This window comes from Argiope bruennichi, chromosome 1, assembly GCF_947563725.1.
Source record: "Argiope bruennichi chromosome 1, qqArgBrue1.1, whole genome shotgun sequence".
In the NCBI taxonomy this organism is placed as follows: Eukaryota; Metazoa; Arthropoda; class Arachnida; order Araneae; family Araneidae; genus Argiope; species Argiope bruennichi.
Window position 1 is genome coordinate 129,516,848 of NC_079151.1, and position 15,728 is coordinate 129,532,575.

Sequence of the window (15,728 nt, forward strand, 5' to 3'; positions counted from 1 at the left end):
AGCTATAAACAAACATGTGAGTAAAATAAATAAATCTATTTATAGTACAACAAACGAAAGCAGAGAAAGCATCATATTCAAGAAATATTGTAATGGAGAAGACGGAAAAGGTCCTCGTGTTTTGGATTAAAGATTTAACTAAAAAACGAAACCCCCATTCACAAATATTTAATTAAAGTAAAAGTTAGACAGTATTTCAACCAGTTGAAGGATTTAGAACCATCTAGATCGTCATCCTGTTTAAAAAAACCTGAAATTTTCTGCGAGTAATAGCTAGTTTATTGGATTTTTTACGGTGATATGCACTTCACAATGTGAAGATAAAGCCAAGGCAGCGTCCGCCAATGAAACAGCTGCTGAGAGTTATTGTAAAGTACTAGCAAAAATCATTGATGATGGTGGATATTTCCCAGATAAATTATTTAATGCAGATGAAACTGCGTTATTTTGGAAAAAGATGCCTAGTCGAACATTCATTTCCAAGTCTGAAAAACTGCAAGTGGTTTTAAAGCTGAAAAGGATCGAATTACACTCCTTTGTACACTGCCTTAAAAAGTAGAAGGACAGTGTCTTTTTGCCAATTAATATCTCTTATTTTCTCCTAACTACCAGATATTTATGCAGATTTAGTTTAATGACCCTTGTTTTCATTTTAGGCGAAAAATAAACATCTACCACTAATATTATTATGAAAATTAGTATATATAATTTCCGATGCGTAAAGAAAGTAGAAGGACACTTGCTAATATATTTAATTTAGTGAGTTGTTCTTTATTTAAATAGGGATTTTGTACTTTGTTTATCCTTTTCTGTAAAAAACAATCTAATTTGTTTAAAAGTTACGTTATTTCTCCGTTCTCAGAAATGTCTAAAGGAATACCTTTGAACGATTTGCAAAAAGGGCAAATTTCCGCATATCAAAATGATGGTAAAGGTGTCAGAGAGATTGCTCGATTGTTGCAGGTGAGCCCCAATACAGTTTCAAACTATCAGAAATCCTTATAAAAATGGAAATGAAAAGAAGACTGGTAGACCGAAGAAGTTAACACCACGTGATGAAAGAAAACTTGCTCGTGTGCTGAAGAAGAACAAAGGAAGTGTTTCGAAGGTAAGAAATCAAGCAGGACTTAATCATGTGAAGAAACAAACAGTTTGTAACTATATTAAAAGATCTAAAAAATTCATTTTCAAAAAACGGAGACATCATCCTAAGTGGAAACAAGCTCACATTGATAACCGTTTAGCGTGGGCTAAGGAGCACATGTCCTGGACTACAGAATGGACTTCTGTAATATTTTCCGATGAAAAGAAATTTAACTTAGACGGTCCAGATGGATATCGGCACTACTGGCATTGTCTGGGGACTGAAGGTGAATACTATTCAACACAACAGATGGGAAGAGGGAGTTTAATGGTTTGGTTGGCTGTTGGATACGGAGGAAGGACAAGTCTGGTTTTCTTAAATGGTAGGCAAAAACATACAGACTACATTCAAGTGCTGAATTCCGAGCTTCTTCCTTATGCCTCTGACATGGGAGCTGAAGAGTGGAAGTTTCAGCAAGACGGAGCTTCCATTCACACCGCGACTGAAGTCAAAAATTGGTTCCTAACAAATAATGTGGATGTTTTACCATGGCCAGCCAAAAGTTCTGACCTTAATATAGTGGAAAACATCTGGGCAATGATAGTTCATCGAGTTCATGCTGATGGAAGGCAATTTGATTCGCAAACTCAGCTTCGAGAAGCATTGAATGACTCGTGGGACAATTTTTGTCAAACTGAAATTCAAACTCTATACAATTCACTTCCAAACAGAATATTTGAAGTTATAAAAGCCAATGGAAAGACCCTTCCTTATTAAAGTCACTATTTTTTCATTCATTATAATGTTGTCCTTCTACTTTTTTTACAAAGTTTCAAAAAAGAGAAACTATTTTTGTTGCCATTAATATTTTATGTTTGAACATCATAATTTTGATGTTAAAATTGTATTTTTAAAATATTTGTTAAATGTTTCTAATAAAAAAATTTAGTAAAAATAAAATATTTTTCGGTTATTGTTACAAAATCAAGTATCCTTCTACTTCTTTTACGCAGTGTAGTAATGCATCTGGTGCAAAAATGTTAAAACCAATTATTATAAATAAAGTTTTGCACCCACGTGCGCTAAAAGGCATAAATTTAGCTGAATATCCAGTACATTTCGTAGCCATTAAAAAGGCATGGGTCACATCAGCTGTTTTTATAACAGGTTTCAACGATTGTTTCGTGCCAGAAGTTGAAAACTACATGACAGAGATGGGTCTTCATTTTAAAGTGTTGTTAATCAGAAATTACTGCGCTCGCACATGACATCAGGAGAAAAGGCTTTAACACTTTCAGCGAAAATAATCTTGTCGAAATGCTTGAGGACGAAACGGTCAATGATAGAGACATTATCAATAATTTGATAGATTATGAAGACGGACAAGAAAAACCGGATTCTATTAGAGCGGATAAAATATATGCAAGGATCCAGCTTTTCACCAAATTGGAAAAGCATTCTCTTAAAATAGATACCAATTCCAAAAGGAGTTTGAAATTCCAAAAAGAACTTAGTTCATGCATATCTGGCTATCGTGACGGTTACAAACAACTGACCAATCGACTGTCGTCATAATAACTGATCACTAACTTTATGATGCCAAAAAATAAATCAATTGAAATTGTATCATCAAGTGACTAAAGCAATTTTGAACCAATTCATCACAAGAAGATGAGCATTTTGTATTACAACGAGAAACAGTGAATTATGTAATGAGCATTTTGAAAACTTCTCCATGTATACAATGAAAATTTAAATGTTTTTAAAATGTTTCCATGGGTAATTTAATTATTTATTTTGTTTGGAAGCATTTTTTCATGTATTTTATAAATAATTGACGTATTTTCTAAGTGCGACATTTTTATGCGGTCCCCCTCCGCGGCATAAAGAAAATTCTGTAGAATGTCGTACAAAGTTGTTTATTATATGTAAGTATTTATGAAATTTCCGAATATTTTTGTGCTGTTTCTTTTATGCGGTTCCTATCTACCGCATAAAAACAGATTTTATTTTACATATATCAAATGCGGTTGAATTCTATTTTGCACTGAAATATGTCTCATTATTTCTCAGGTGTCTTCTGTTTAAATATGAAACAAATATCAACTATTCCTAATAGTAACAGTTTGGCCAAATTCTTCTTTTTATTTAATTTACGTTTGTTGAAAAGACTTATTGTATCTAATAAAGGAAGCTACTGACCTGTTGAAATTGTGGAGTGCCTGCAAATTTCTAACATATCACAGATATCGTAGGCGTGCTTTAAATATTTACTGGCTTATGCGTCGTTGATGTCGCAATCAGAAAAAGACAGAATAAGAAGTAGTTTTAAAGATATTAAGGTGGGCTATAAGTTCATTGAAACTTCAAAAAATAAAAATAAAAAAGTAAAGCTCAAAAAAGTTATGGCTGTCAAGAATATGTCCAGACACTGGATTTTTAATGATTGAAATGATTCAAAAAATAAAAAAATGACTCAAAAAATGACCGTAGAAGCTCACATTTCAAACTTATAAGGTTTATGCAAATCGGTAAAACTTATCATAATAACTTATCACAATACGTTTTATATTAAAACAAAAATGTTTCAACATAGTCACCATCATAAGATGTTAATTAAATGAGGTGCTTAACTACGCCTATACAAGCTGGGAGAAACATATCAGGATCGATGCCACAGGTATGGTGACTTTCAGATCCACCAAAATGGCTGGAGAATCCAGGTAGACACGAGACTTTAGGTTTCCACACAATCAAACGTCTGTTAGTGTAAAGACTGGCGATGGTGAGGGTCAATAAATTTTACATTCTCAGCTTATCTCTCGGCCCTCAGAGAATATGTCTAGGAGGAACGTCTTAATGGAACGCTCAATGTGAGACACGGCACTCCTACATTAAGGTGAGGGCAGTTTAAAGCACATATATGCTGCAAAGAAGATTCAATGTGCACTCGCAAGGGCGTAAGGTACCGTTCTGCAGTAACGGAACAGGTTTTCTAACCGGTTACAGGACAACAGTGTTAAAAAAAGAAAGTGCCCAAAATGAAGAAAGCAAGGAGCCACACCAAACAGTCTGTAGGTGAGAGTCTGTAGGAGAATGTAACAGTCTGTAGGAGAATGTAATGGTCTGGTCGTGTACTCCCTAGGATTTAAGATCACCCAGATACGACTGTTTTGAGCATTGTCGTCACCATGCAATGAAAAGGGAGCTCCATCTGTCCACATGATGTTTAACAACTATTGTGGGTCATATACAATTTTGTGACAGTGCCCATGTTGCAAAAGCTTGTCTTTCTTCGAAATTTGCTATCAATAATTGGTGAAGTACCTGTACCCTGTACGGATGCAGTTTCAAGATTACGCGTAGAATGAGTCGGGACGACGAATTTTCTGGAATCCCAGTTTTTCTTTCACCTTCATGTGCAATCCTACTCCCCGTTGATGTCTCGGCTGCCAAATTTCCCATAGCAATTTTTACAATAGGGTCAGTGTCTGCACTGACGGATGGTCTGCCACTTTGTGAAAAACCATCCAAACTAGCCGTTTTCTCAAAATGGCGTAGTAAATTCAGTATCCCATTCAATGCAATATGGCTTTTATTCGCCTTGATTCCATTCACTGTACTTCACTTCATGCTTTAGACGTGGATTCCCTGTTCTTAAAGAAAAATTTAACCACTAATGCTCGTGCGATAACGATAGCGCGTTGTTGACATCGAATGACAGATCCATTTCCAGCCTTGTGTTTTATAACTACCATAATTTGCATAAACCGTCTCGGTTTGACATGTGAGCACCATCTATTGGTCATTTTTTGAATCTTTTTAATGGGAAAAAAATCCTAAGACTTTATTCCCTTAAACTGCAATTTTTTTCGAGCATTACTTTTTTATTATGATTTTTTTAATTTTGCACGAATTTATAACACACTATATTTTTGATACTTGTGCAGATTAAAGAAATTGTTTTTGTTCTATTTTTATTTTCAGAATGTTTAAAGAATTATTTAATGTTATTGAGCATTCAAATTAGTTATTTTAGTATAATCTGGATAATGCCCTTTAATGCATATTAAAAATGAATTAATTATCCTTTTTCTGAAATTCTAGAGTCAATTACATCAAGCATCAGTCACATGACAACTATCACTTTGCTTGTCACCTAACATCTAATTATATTTTGTTTTATATTATGCAATAAAGTCATGATTTTTTTCATAAAATTAAAAATATTGTTAAAATCAATTGGTTAGCAACAAAATTGAAAATAATATTAAGTTATCAAAAAAATCACATAAATTAAATTATGAATTATAGGAACAAGAACTGATTTCGTTGTTTAAAATAAAAATCAGTAAACCGTTTCAATTCTAACTTAATATTTATCTGTTAGTATCAGTAAAGCGTTTTTATCAACTCCAAACGTTTAAAAATTCTAAAATTTTATTTTTTAAAGTTTTTTTTGTTATATTAAATATTAGATTTGAAAAAAATATTCCTTCGCCAAAGCATACGAAGATAATATTAAGTTCTACTCTGATTTCTCTTATTACATTAAATATTAAATTCTGTAAAAGTAAAAAGTTGAATAGAATTTAACATTACAAACGTTGTTTACTTTCTTTTATCAATCTTTTTTTATCATTGCATTTCAATTTCGGCTGTTTTGAATATGGAATCTAGCAGACGATATTCATTTCAATTGAGGTGGAAAAATATGTGTTTTCCGCGATACATTTAAAAACAAGTATATATTATCGAAGACACTTACATGGAATCGTAGTGTAATTACAGACAATGACTTTATATTTCTTCCTTTATTAATGTATCTACTTGCGTGCCTAAAAAACAGGCTAAACCTCAAGTTTTGTTCTTTTGGGAATACATCCTTTCATAGCAAATCTTAATCTTTAATTCATTCATTCTATTCTTTCCTTATTGAACCACCTCGGTTGGAAGGTTGTTCCGGTTTTGAAAAATCGGTTAAACGAACCACAGAATATTTTATTATCTCCAAATAATTTTTGAGTGTTTCTCCATCTTCTCCAGTTAGATAATGAAGCAAAAGTTTCCACTCAAATATCTATTTACCTTCATATAGTTTTGTTCCACTTTTTTTTAACTTCCATTTCAAAATTCGCGCCAAGAGACATACGTTTCTCAGAAAATTATTGATGTTTCTCTGTTTAATAAGCTTTGGGATTTGCCGAACTCCAAAGTTATTCGAATTCAAAAATAAAACATTCATATCTGCAAGAAATGTCAAAGGCAATTCAGATCGTTTAGTAAACAATATCGAAGCGAATGTTGCATATTAAAAATCATTTAAAACTATTTTTGAAAATAAATGATGATAAGAGGTGATAATATCTTGAAAACAATTGCAGTAAGAACTTCTGTCATTTCAATTTTTTGGGTTGCTTAAATAGTAACAGAAATGTGCATTCATCGTATATTTGATATCTTAAATAATAATACGAATCTAAGAATAAAAAGGTAAAAGGTATCATTTTCTATGATGGATAAAGGTTTTAAAAGCTCTCAAAACTGCTTTTGTTTTCGTTAAAAGAAATTTGAAAACAATTTCATTCAAAGATGTGCATAGGAGATTAAAATGAGAAGTATAATATTGAAAACTTATATATCTCATAAAGTGATGTTCGATAAGACTTCTTATTATAAATAATTATGTATATTCTAGAAGGTTTCTCAAACAAATCCTGTCTCTTGAGTCACTAAGGCTTTCATTCAAAGGCTTTCATTAAGGCTTTCATTCATTTCACTTTTATTATCCTGGCACTATCAAAAGCTAATTCAATTTAAAATTGGAAATCTGAAACTTATACTCAAGTTATTTAGAAGATTCTAAATGAGATATCAAATAATTCATTTTAAGAATTTTAAGAATTTTTTAATATTTTTTTGGTATAATTTGAAATTTGTCTGTCCTTACGGGCATGTGAATATACGGTGATTAAATAAACAAAGAAATACGTTTAAAATTTGGAATAGAACTTATTTTAGATTGTTATATTATATTCTACTAATATATTTTTACTATCCTTGGATAATGTATATTTACCAAATTTTCTATTCATACATAAAAACGTGATATATCTTAAATATCTAAAAGGAATTTGTTAATTAGTTTAATGGAATTATTAACCATAAAATTAATTACAATTAAGGTTGCTAAATTTCATTAGATGTTTATCTCAAGTTTTCAGAGTATTACTTGAAAGTCAATAAATTAACCAGGTGTTCAGCGCTAATAAAATTTTATTAGCTGAGGAGACTGAGATTTCATTTCAAAATTCATACTATTTTCTTATTAAATAGTTTATATGCTCTTGGTAGGTATTCGCTGGCGCATTTTTAGATGTAGTAAATAAAAATGTACATTTTATGTTGCAATTTAACGCCAACAAAAGGATAACAGCAGAAATAAAAAAAAATTAGGAAAGATAACAGCAAACTATTAAAACTGTTTCTATGCAGTCAAAAACAGTCTATTACAAATTACCAGTTAATACATAAAAATAAATTCCGGCTCTATGGCATCATTATACAATCAAAACGTTTATAGTTTCAACTTTTCAGTTTTATTTGTGAATTCTCTGAAATGCTTGCTGTCGTAACGGTTTTAAGTCATAGTCTGGATTTTGGGATCAGATAATAGCTGATTCGAAACTCGGTTCTAAGTAAATTCTACCATGCTTCAAAACTTGAAACATGATAACTCCTTTCCAAGATTGCTGTGGAAGTTTGTAAAGGTTGTTCAATTTCAAACTCGAATATTTTTTGTGATTTAATAGTGATTCAAATTTTAGAAAGCTAGTCCAAAAGAATCTTAATGCACTTTCCAAACTGAGTTCAGTACCTAAGTCGACCGAAATCTAAAAGGCTTGCGTGGAATGTTGTTTATCATTTGCTTTATAATTGTCTGTTTAGAATGGAATTTATAACAGAGATACATTTCGTATTTTTCCAGAAGAATTTCTATTATCTCCTTCAAATATTAATGGGGTAATCTGTTCTTGTCTTTCTTAGTTAAAAATAAATTTAGCGATTCTTCATGAGCTTACGTAAGAGGATAAGGCACTAAAGCTATCAAAATAGTGATAGGTAACAAGCAGTGTCGTTCTGCAGAAGGAAATGAAGTTCAAAGACTTAGACCTGTTTCCACAGGGACAATGGCTGACCTTGTAAAAGCTAGAAGTCACGTAATCGAAATATTTCTTTAAAATCAATGAATATTGTCACCAGTAACGAAAGTTGTCATGTCAATAATATGATATGTGAAAAAAACGAGCATGGCCGGAAGGGGGAAACGAAAGAGACAGTGGCAAATCATTCCTAAAGTATTTGTCCAGGGATCTATACATTCATTTATTCTGAGGGCCAAAGAGAATTTGTTTCTGGTATCCATATTGTAATGAGGTTTCAGCGTTTCCTAATGAGCTGCAATTGTCCCAATGTAAACAGAGTTTCATTGTTGTAGCATCTTTAGCAGCTTCCGCACAAAGTGGAAAACATTATTATTATAGACAATACTATCTACATTAATTTTCCACATTTTAACAGAGAAAAATAAATTGATTTTTTTTCCTCTGCCAATAACGAAAATAGCCAATCTTTTTCCATTTTCAATTGTTGTGCGGTCTCGTGCTAAAGTTGATGATAAAAAAAACTTCACCATTTTAAGTGCTGATTGAGGAAAATTATTATTTCTTTTTTTTTCCATCCTGTTAATTTTTCTTTTTTAGAGACTGTAGGACATTTTGTTAATTCTGCAGGACTTACCAAGATGATATATAAGGCTTGATATGGTGAATCTCTGAACTCTTAAAAGTATTTTTAACATCATAAAAATTTCTAATTAACAACATTTTCCTATCGCGTCTCCTACTCTGACAGGAAAATCTCCAATTACATTCTCATCAATTGTAGCCGGTATCTTAAATATAATTAATATTTGAAATAATCATGATTCAACAAGTCTTGATATTGTGCATATTTTGAATAATCTTTAACACTTATTTAATGTACATTATTAAGAAAAATCATTTTTAAGAATATGAAAATGTGGATTTTCAGTTTGTCGATTGTTTTAAAGCAATACCCACTTAAAAAGGAAAGAATTGGCTTTTACAAAGCTTTTATCATCCCCATTCTACTGATAAAATGCAGACAAAATTGCAGCTCAAAAAAAATTTAAAAAGTCTCAAATTCTGAAAAGTTAATTTTTTGAAATATTATTAGATAATTTGGATTAGTTAAGTCTGCAGGATTTTAGTCTAGTAAAATAATCCCTTATTCATCATTTTATTTATTTCTTAAATTTCTGCGTCTTAAGAAATCAACTGAAAAGTCTGTTTAAAATTCAAACATAATAAATACTAAACTCATTCAAATTTAGTTCGAAAAGATTGATGGTTAATATTATTTATCTTATTTAATTTTATAGCTGATTAAAATTCGTCTAGACTTCGTAAAATATTGACATTTCTAAAAGTAATTACTTTTGGTAATCTTTGATGTTCAATTATTATTAAATACATTTAAATTCATGCAGATGCATAAATTAATTTTAAAAATTAAATGCAAAAGCACTTTGCTCATAATCTGACAATTTAAATATCTCTTTAAAAAAATTTCCTACTTATATAGTGCATTTATATACATTTATTATGAGAAACATTTTCCATCTTCCATTAAGTATATTTTTATGGTTAAAAGATAATGCTCTTATAATTCATATTTACACGAACATAGTATAACCTAAAAAAGTTATGAAAAGGTGCAATAAAAACAGAATCGTTGAAATCTCCTCATTCATCAAAATAAATGCATCTAATATCCTACATTATGAGATGTTGTCATTTCATGCATTAAGGAAATACCCACATTCTTCCGATATTTCGAGTATATTATATCTGGGTTATTTTTGTGTTTTTCAGAACCTGAAATTCCTTGCAGATATCGAGTGGGTAGGTAACGGTCCTCCTGCAGATGAGCCAGTCTGTGGATTCCACGGAAAGAAATGTGTCAGTAAGTGTCATTTTTTGTTATTAAGCACCAATTTCTATTTTTAGGTATAACTTTATGCTATTTAGCACTGCTTTATGTCATTAAGAATCATGTTGTTAAATGTAACTTTGTGTTATTTAGCATCAATATATAGTAGCATATAAATAATAACTTAAGTAGTAGAAATTTTTTCCAATTAATATTTATTTCATATTTTATTAAAAACATTCTGATTTGTTTAAATTATCCTCTCAATTTGATTTATTCCAACTGATATTTTTCCACACAAAGCTGCCTTCACAGAATTTGATTTTGTCGTATAAATGAAGTAATACTCACGTGTGGCAAATGTTTAATATAATCTGTATGAAATTTTAAAGGCAAATATAAAAAATGAACACTAATGAATCAAAAAACAAAAATGATAAGCTCTCAGTCTAAAAGAAACCATCGGGAGTAATCTCCTCAAAACTTTTTAGCATATATTCTAATAAATGTGTTCTCGCAGAGAAACTCTTGCATAGCATAGCACCATTGCAATATTGACGGACATTTTTACTGAATCTTTCGTGTCATCTTTGGCAATTAATTCGTGGTATACGGTTCATAGTGTTACGAAATTTCCGGGGTTCGTTTGGATAGCGGGGGTTATATGGTGTAAAGAACGCTCAATCACCATGCGGCAGTAGAAAATAAAACAACGACGTTTATTTACACGAAGACACACAGGACAGCACAAAGACGACAACTATATACAGCACAGAAGACGATTATCTTCAACCGAGACGTGCAGCATACAACAGTATACACAGCAGCTCCATTCCGTCGCTGCTCCGCTAGTCCCTGGAAGACGAGTTCTTCTCCGTCGCTTCCGACTACTCTTCGACTCCACTGGTCCACGACTCCTCGGCAGTGGCAGGACTGCTTCCTTTTATAGGCATCAGGAGGCGGAGCTAGAAGCCTCTCAACCAATCAGGAACGTTTAAGGCATAACTCTGTTCCAACTGGACGGATCGGGAAAATTCTCGATGTTTCGTGCATAATCTATTTTGGCGCCAAAGTCGCCAAATAATCGCCAAGTTTGTCACCAAGCTCTGGGACCTCCGACGCGACCCCGGACTTCGTCCAGTACAGATGACTGTGAAACATTCTTTCCGATGGTGGAACCATCTATGTTGGGAAGCAGCATTACAGATTCGTAACAATAGTATTCAAAACCCAAATTTGAGCTTAAGATACGTTTTTCTCAACTGACTGAAACAACATTTGACACAAAACTACGCTTGTAAACACAAATTCACATACCAAATTTGATATATCTAAGTCACTGCGTCTTTGAGTTAACTATTTTACATATTTCTTCAAAATATAGATCGATAGACGGTCACCCCTTTGTTGTATTGGTTCAAAATTTGACAGGTGTTCACACTACAGATGTTAAATCTGTGTACCTCATTTTATCTATCTAACTCTCTACATTTTGCAGTTATAGTGTTAACTTAAATTGGAACAGCCAAACGGATGAACTTCCTCTGAATGGATAATAGATATTGCTCGAAATTTGATTGAAATCTCCTCATTTGGTATAATATTGTTACAAATCTGTAATTTTGCTACTCGGCCATGAATAGTGTCATCGTGAGAAACACCGTTGTAAGATCTGTGCTGAGCAGCTGCCGCGTAAATGACCTGAGATCTTGGCGACCATTTGGCGACTTGGCGACGAATTTGGCGACTTTGGCGACTAAATGGATAATACCGGAAAGTTCTAGAAGTTTCACGATCCATCTAGTAAGACCCGAGGTACAGCCAGGTACGCCCTGATTGGTCTGGAAGACTCTAGCCCCGCCTCCCGGAACTATAAAAGACGGGCACTCAGAAGTTACGAGGAAGTCGTGTCGTGTGTATCGGAAGAAGTGGTGTGGATCGTTGGAAGTCGTGTGTATCGTCAGAGGTGTGTGTGTGAGAGGAGTCGGAGTCGCCGACAAATAAGAGAAATTAGAGGATGAGACAGCAAGAAAGCTGCTGAACTAATGACTAGTGATTAAATGTGCTACGATTAATTGACGGTATTTGTAGTAGGAAAATTTTTCGTAACAGTATTGTATATCAAATTTCAACCATCTCAAAGGGTTTTTGAATTATTGTTATCACAGATAAACAGACGGATATTTTCCAAAAAAAATGTATTTTTGGAACACAGGGAGGTCTGAAACGTAGATTTGTTCAAATCTCGAATTCGAATTTTTTGACATAAGATTAGAGTAAAAATTTTTGAAACACATTGTTGATATTGATCGAGAGCTGATATTGCCGGTATTGATCCATGTGAATTCTGATTTAATGTCATGTGCTAAATTATTCTTGAACCCTGATTATAAGTGATATTTGTATATAGCAATATATATGAGAGAAGATCAATTGTGGATATTGGCTCAATTTAGAAAATTAAATTGATTTCTAAACACTATTTAGAAATCAAAACTCGTTATCTTCACAAATCATCTACGATCATTTTTACAATAAAAAGTTTAGTATAAAGCGTAGTAGAAAAGTTAATAGAAGTAGAATTTTTATTTCATCGCCGCTCTTCTTTAATATTACTGTCACTATGTAAAAAGTTAATCTAGTTTGAAGTCTAACTTTATGATGTTATGTTTACAAAAAATAGGCAGACATATCATCAGTAAATTTTGTAGCTATGAATGAAAAGTATGAAAAGGGCTTTTCCTGGCAGATTGTTAAACCTTTAACTATACACTTTGATAGTTAAAGGTGATAGTTAGAAACGCGATAAAATAATATTTTAAAATGTTTAATGTGATTATTTCTTAAATGTAAATCAAAATTCTAACATTTTTATCTATGATTTCAGAACATATTATTAACAAAAAAAACATTTTTGCACCACTTTAAAAATTCATAAAAGTAGCTTTTGAATGGCATCACTTTTATATTTGTAAAAGCTTTTTTCCATTCTTAATAAATTCTCAAAACTACATTTGAATTTATTTTAAATATTTTCATTGTTGCATTTATACACGCTGGTGTATGTGCGTGCGCATCATCTGTGTGTCGCATGTTATCATTACCAAAATAAAGAGACTGTTTTTATAAATAAATAAGGACGGATGAATAGTCTTAAGACATTATCACGATCCATGTTTCATACTTGATGCTCATGGGCCGGGATAGCCTAGTTGGTAGGGCGTTGGACTCGCATCCGTTAGGTTGCCAGTTCGAACTTCGCTGGCCGAAGACTCTCCGTGTATATGGTGTCTGGCGCACGTATAAATCTGTCGTGGTCACAGTCCTCCATGTTGAGAGTAATACCACTGGTGGTACTGGTTCAGAGGTGATCGTTCTTGGATTCAGGTCTAAATTACGATCTGTGGATGAGTGATTGAAATGCATGAATGAAGTCCGCACTGTGAAAAGGGTTGTGACGCGTGAGTAGCTAAGTCGTACTCTTGGACCTAGTTGGCACTACTGTCAAAACAAGAGATGCTCACTGAGCTTAAATCGCTGACAGATAACTGTCAGTGGGCTTGTAAAGTACCATAAGTGACAACACAACATGCGGGATGCTGGAATCGCGTTCATTATCTTTAATAATCAGTTGTTTATTATTGGCGCAAATTATAATTGAAATCCCATTTCTTAAATTTGTATGACATAGAACTCTTACTCTATCTTTTTAAAGTTAAAATTATTAGAAATAACAAATTAATATAAACATTTTTGAATATTTATTTGCATTATTAATGAAAAATACAGTATGTTAATATATAACTCATTGATCATCTAATTAAATATCTATTTAAATAATCAATTTCTTTAAATTATTTAGAGAATGAAAAGATTTTATATTGCAATAAGCTTTAATTTCTAAATTATTTCACTCTTCTCCTAAACTGCATCAATTTCTAAATATTCCATTATCTGTATCGAAATTTCTATGAAAAGGAAAATTTTCTCAAAAACTTGTTTATAAGAAATATAAAGAATTAAATTTCAGACTACTATATCAGTCCTATTGTTTAATTTTGATTACGTGACATATTTTATACTTTGAAATAAATTTCAGTTCTTCAGTTTTAAACATTAGAATGTCATATAGAATTTAATAAAGGTGAGCTTAATCTATCTAATTGTATTTTATCTAATCCAACCATTTGTATTTCTTAATCAAAATAATTTTTTATTAAGATATTTTTGATATATGAACTTCCACTGACTTCTAAGTAGAACGCATTAGAATAATGTGTTAGCAATTTCATGTAATTTGCATTATCTATTATCTAAAATCTTAAATACAAATTAAGGAGCTGAATTAATGCCTGATTCTTAATTTTCAATTGCTAAATTAGAATAGAAAAACAATTAGAAATAAATTATTAATTAAAAATATGATAGTTTCAAGAAGGATGAAATATTTTATAAACAACCATTTAGTTAATATATTGAAGCTTATTTCAAATATCCATATAAAGTAAACTTTGTTTTCACTTGCGTGGTATGTAAGAAAATATAATCTTTCTAAATTTCAACTTTTTGATTTTGAGAAATCACTGAAATTTAAAAGCTTCATTTTCAAAATTATAGCTATCTGTCTATAGACACATTATCTCAATAACACAAAGACCTAAAAGAATAAAATTCCTTCCTAATCTATTCTAGTTATTCACAAAAATTTCAGGTTTTTATCAAATTTTGAGCATAATCAGTATTTACTCGTTCATACGCATGAACAGTCCGTGAAATACGCAACAAGGGACATGGATTAAATTTAATATATACTTTAATCATAATAATTATGAGGGCCGGGGTGGCCTGGTGGTAAGGTCTCGGCTTCGGAACCGGAGGGCTTCACGTTCGAGACCCGATTCCATCGAAGAACCGTCGTGTAAGGGGGTCAGTTGCACGTTAAATCCGTCCTGACCAAACGTCCTCCCGCTGGTGTGGAGAGGGGGGTGCCAGCTCAGGTGTCGTCCTCGTCATCTGACCGCGGTTCAAAATGACGAGATCCGTCCCAAAATAGCCCTAGTGGTGCTTCAAACGGGACGTTAATATAACTAAACTAAACTAAACATAATAATTATGTGGGTATTAAACCTTGGATCAAATCTGGCAAAAGATGAACTGTCTGTTAGTCTCTCAAGATTTAATTTAGTAGTGTATAATAAGCTAGATAATTGAACTTTTATATAATTGTGAGTTTGGGACAAATTTTAGATATTTCGTATAACAAACATATTATGAATCAATTCAATAAAAGTAACTTCTCCAATTTTCAATTAGAAAGCTGATACGAATACAATCCGACAAAGCGAGAAAAAAAATTCGCGATTTTCAACAAATCATATCTTTGTATAATTTACATTTCAAGATATAATATTGATTAAAAATAAATCTAAATATTGCTGTAAGTCGAATCCGACCTAAGCTTGAAATCAGTTTATATAAAGCAAAACATTACTAACAATGAAACAAGTTTAATCGCCCCATTATTCCTCATAAATAATAACATTTGCTATTATGAACTATTAAGAATTAATTACTACAATATATAGTACTAGCCGCCTTTCGCGACCAGCTTGTTTGTACAAATTATTGC

General features: G+C 32.0%; 1 protein-coding gene across 1 annotated transcript in view; it reads left to right on the forward strand.

Moving 5' to 3' along the window:
- The window catches only part of LOC129963617 (guanylate cyclase 32E-like), a 305,080-nt gene that overhangs the window by 218,304 nt on the left and 71,048 nt on the right, over positions 1-15,728 (forward strand). The window contains exon 7 of the mRNA XM_056078095.1: positions 10,042-10,132. Coding sequence (XP_055934070.1) covers positions 10,042-10,132 — 91 coding nt within the window. The remainder of the gene's footprint in view (positions 1-10,041; positions 10,133-15,728) is intronic.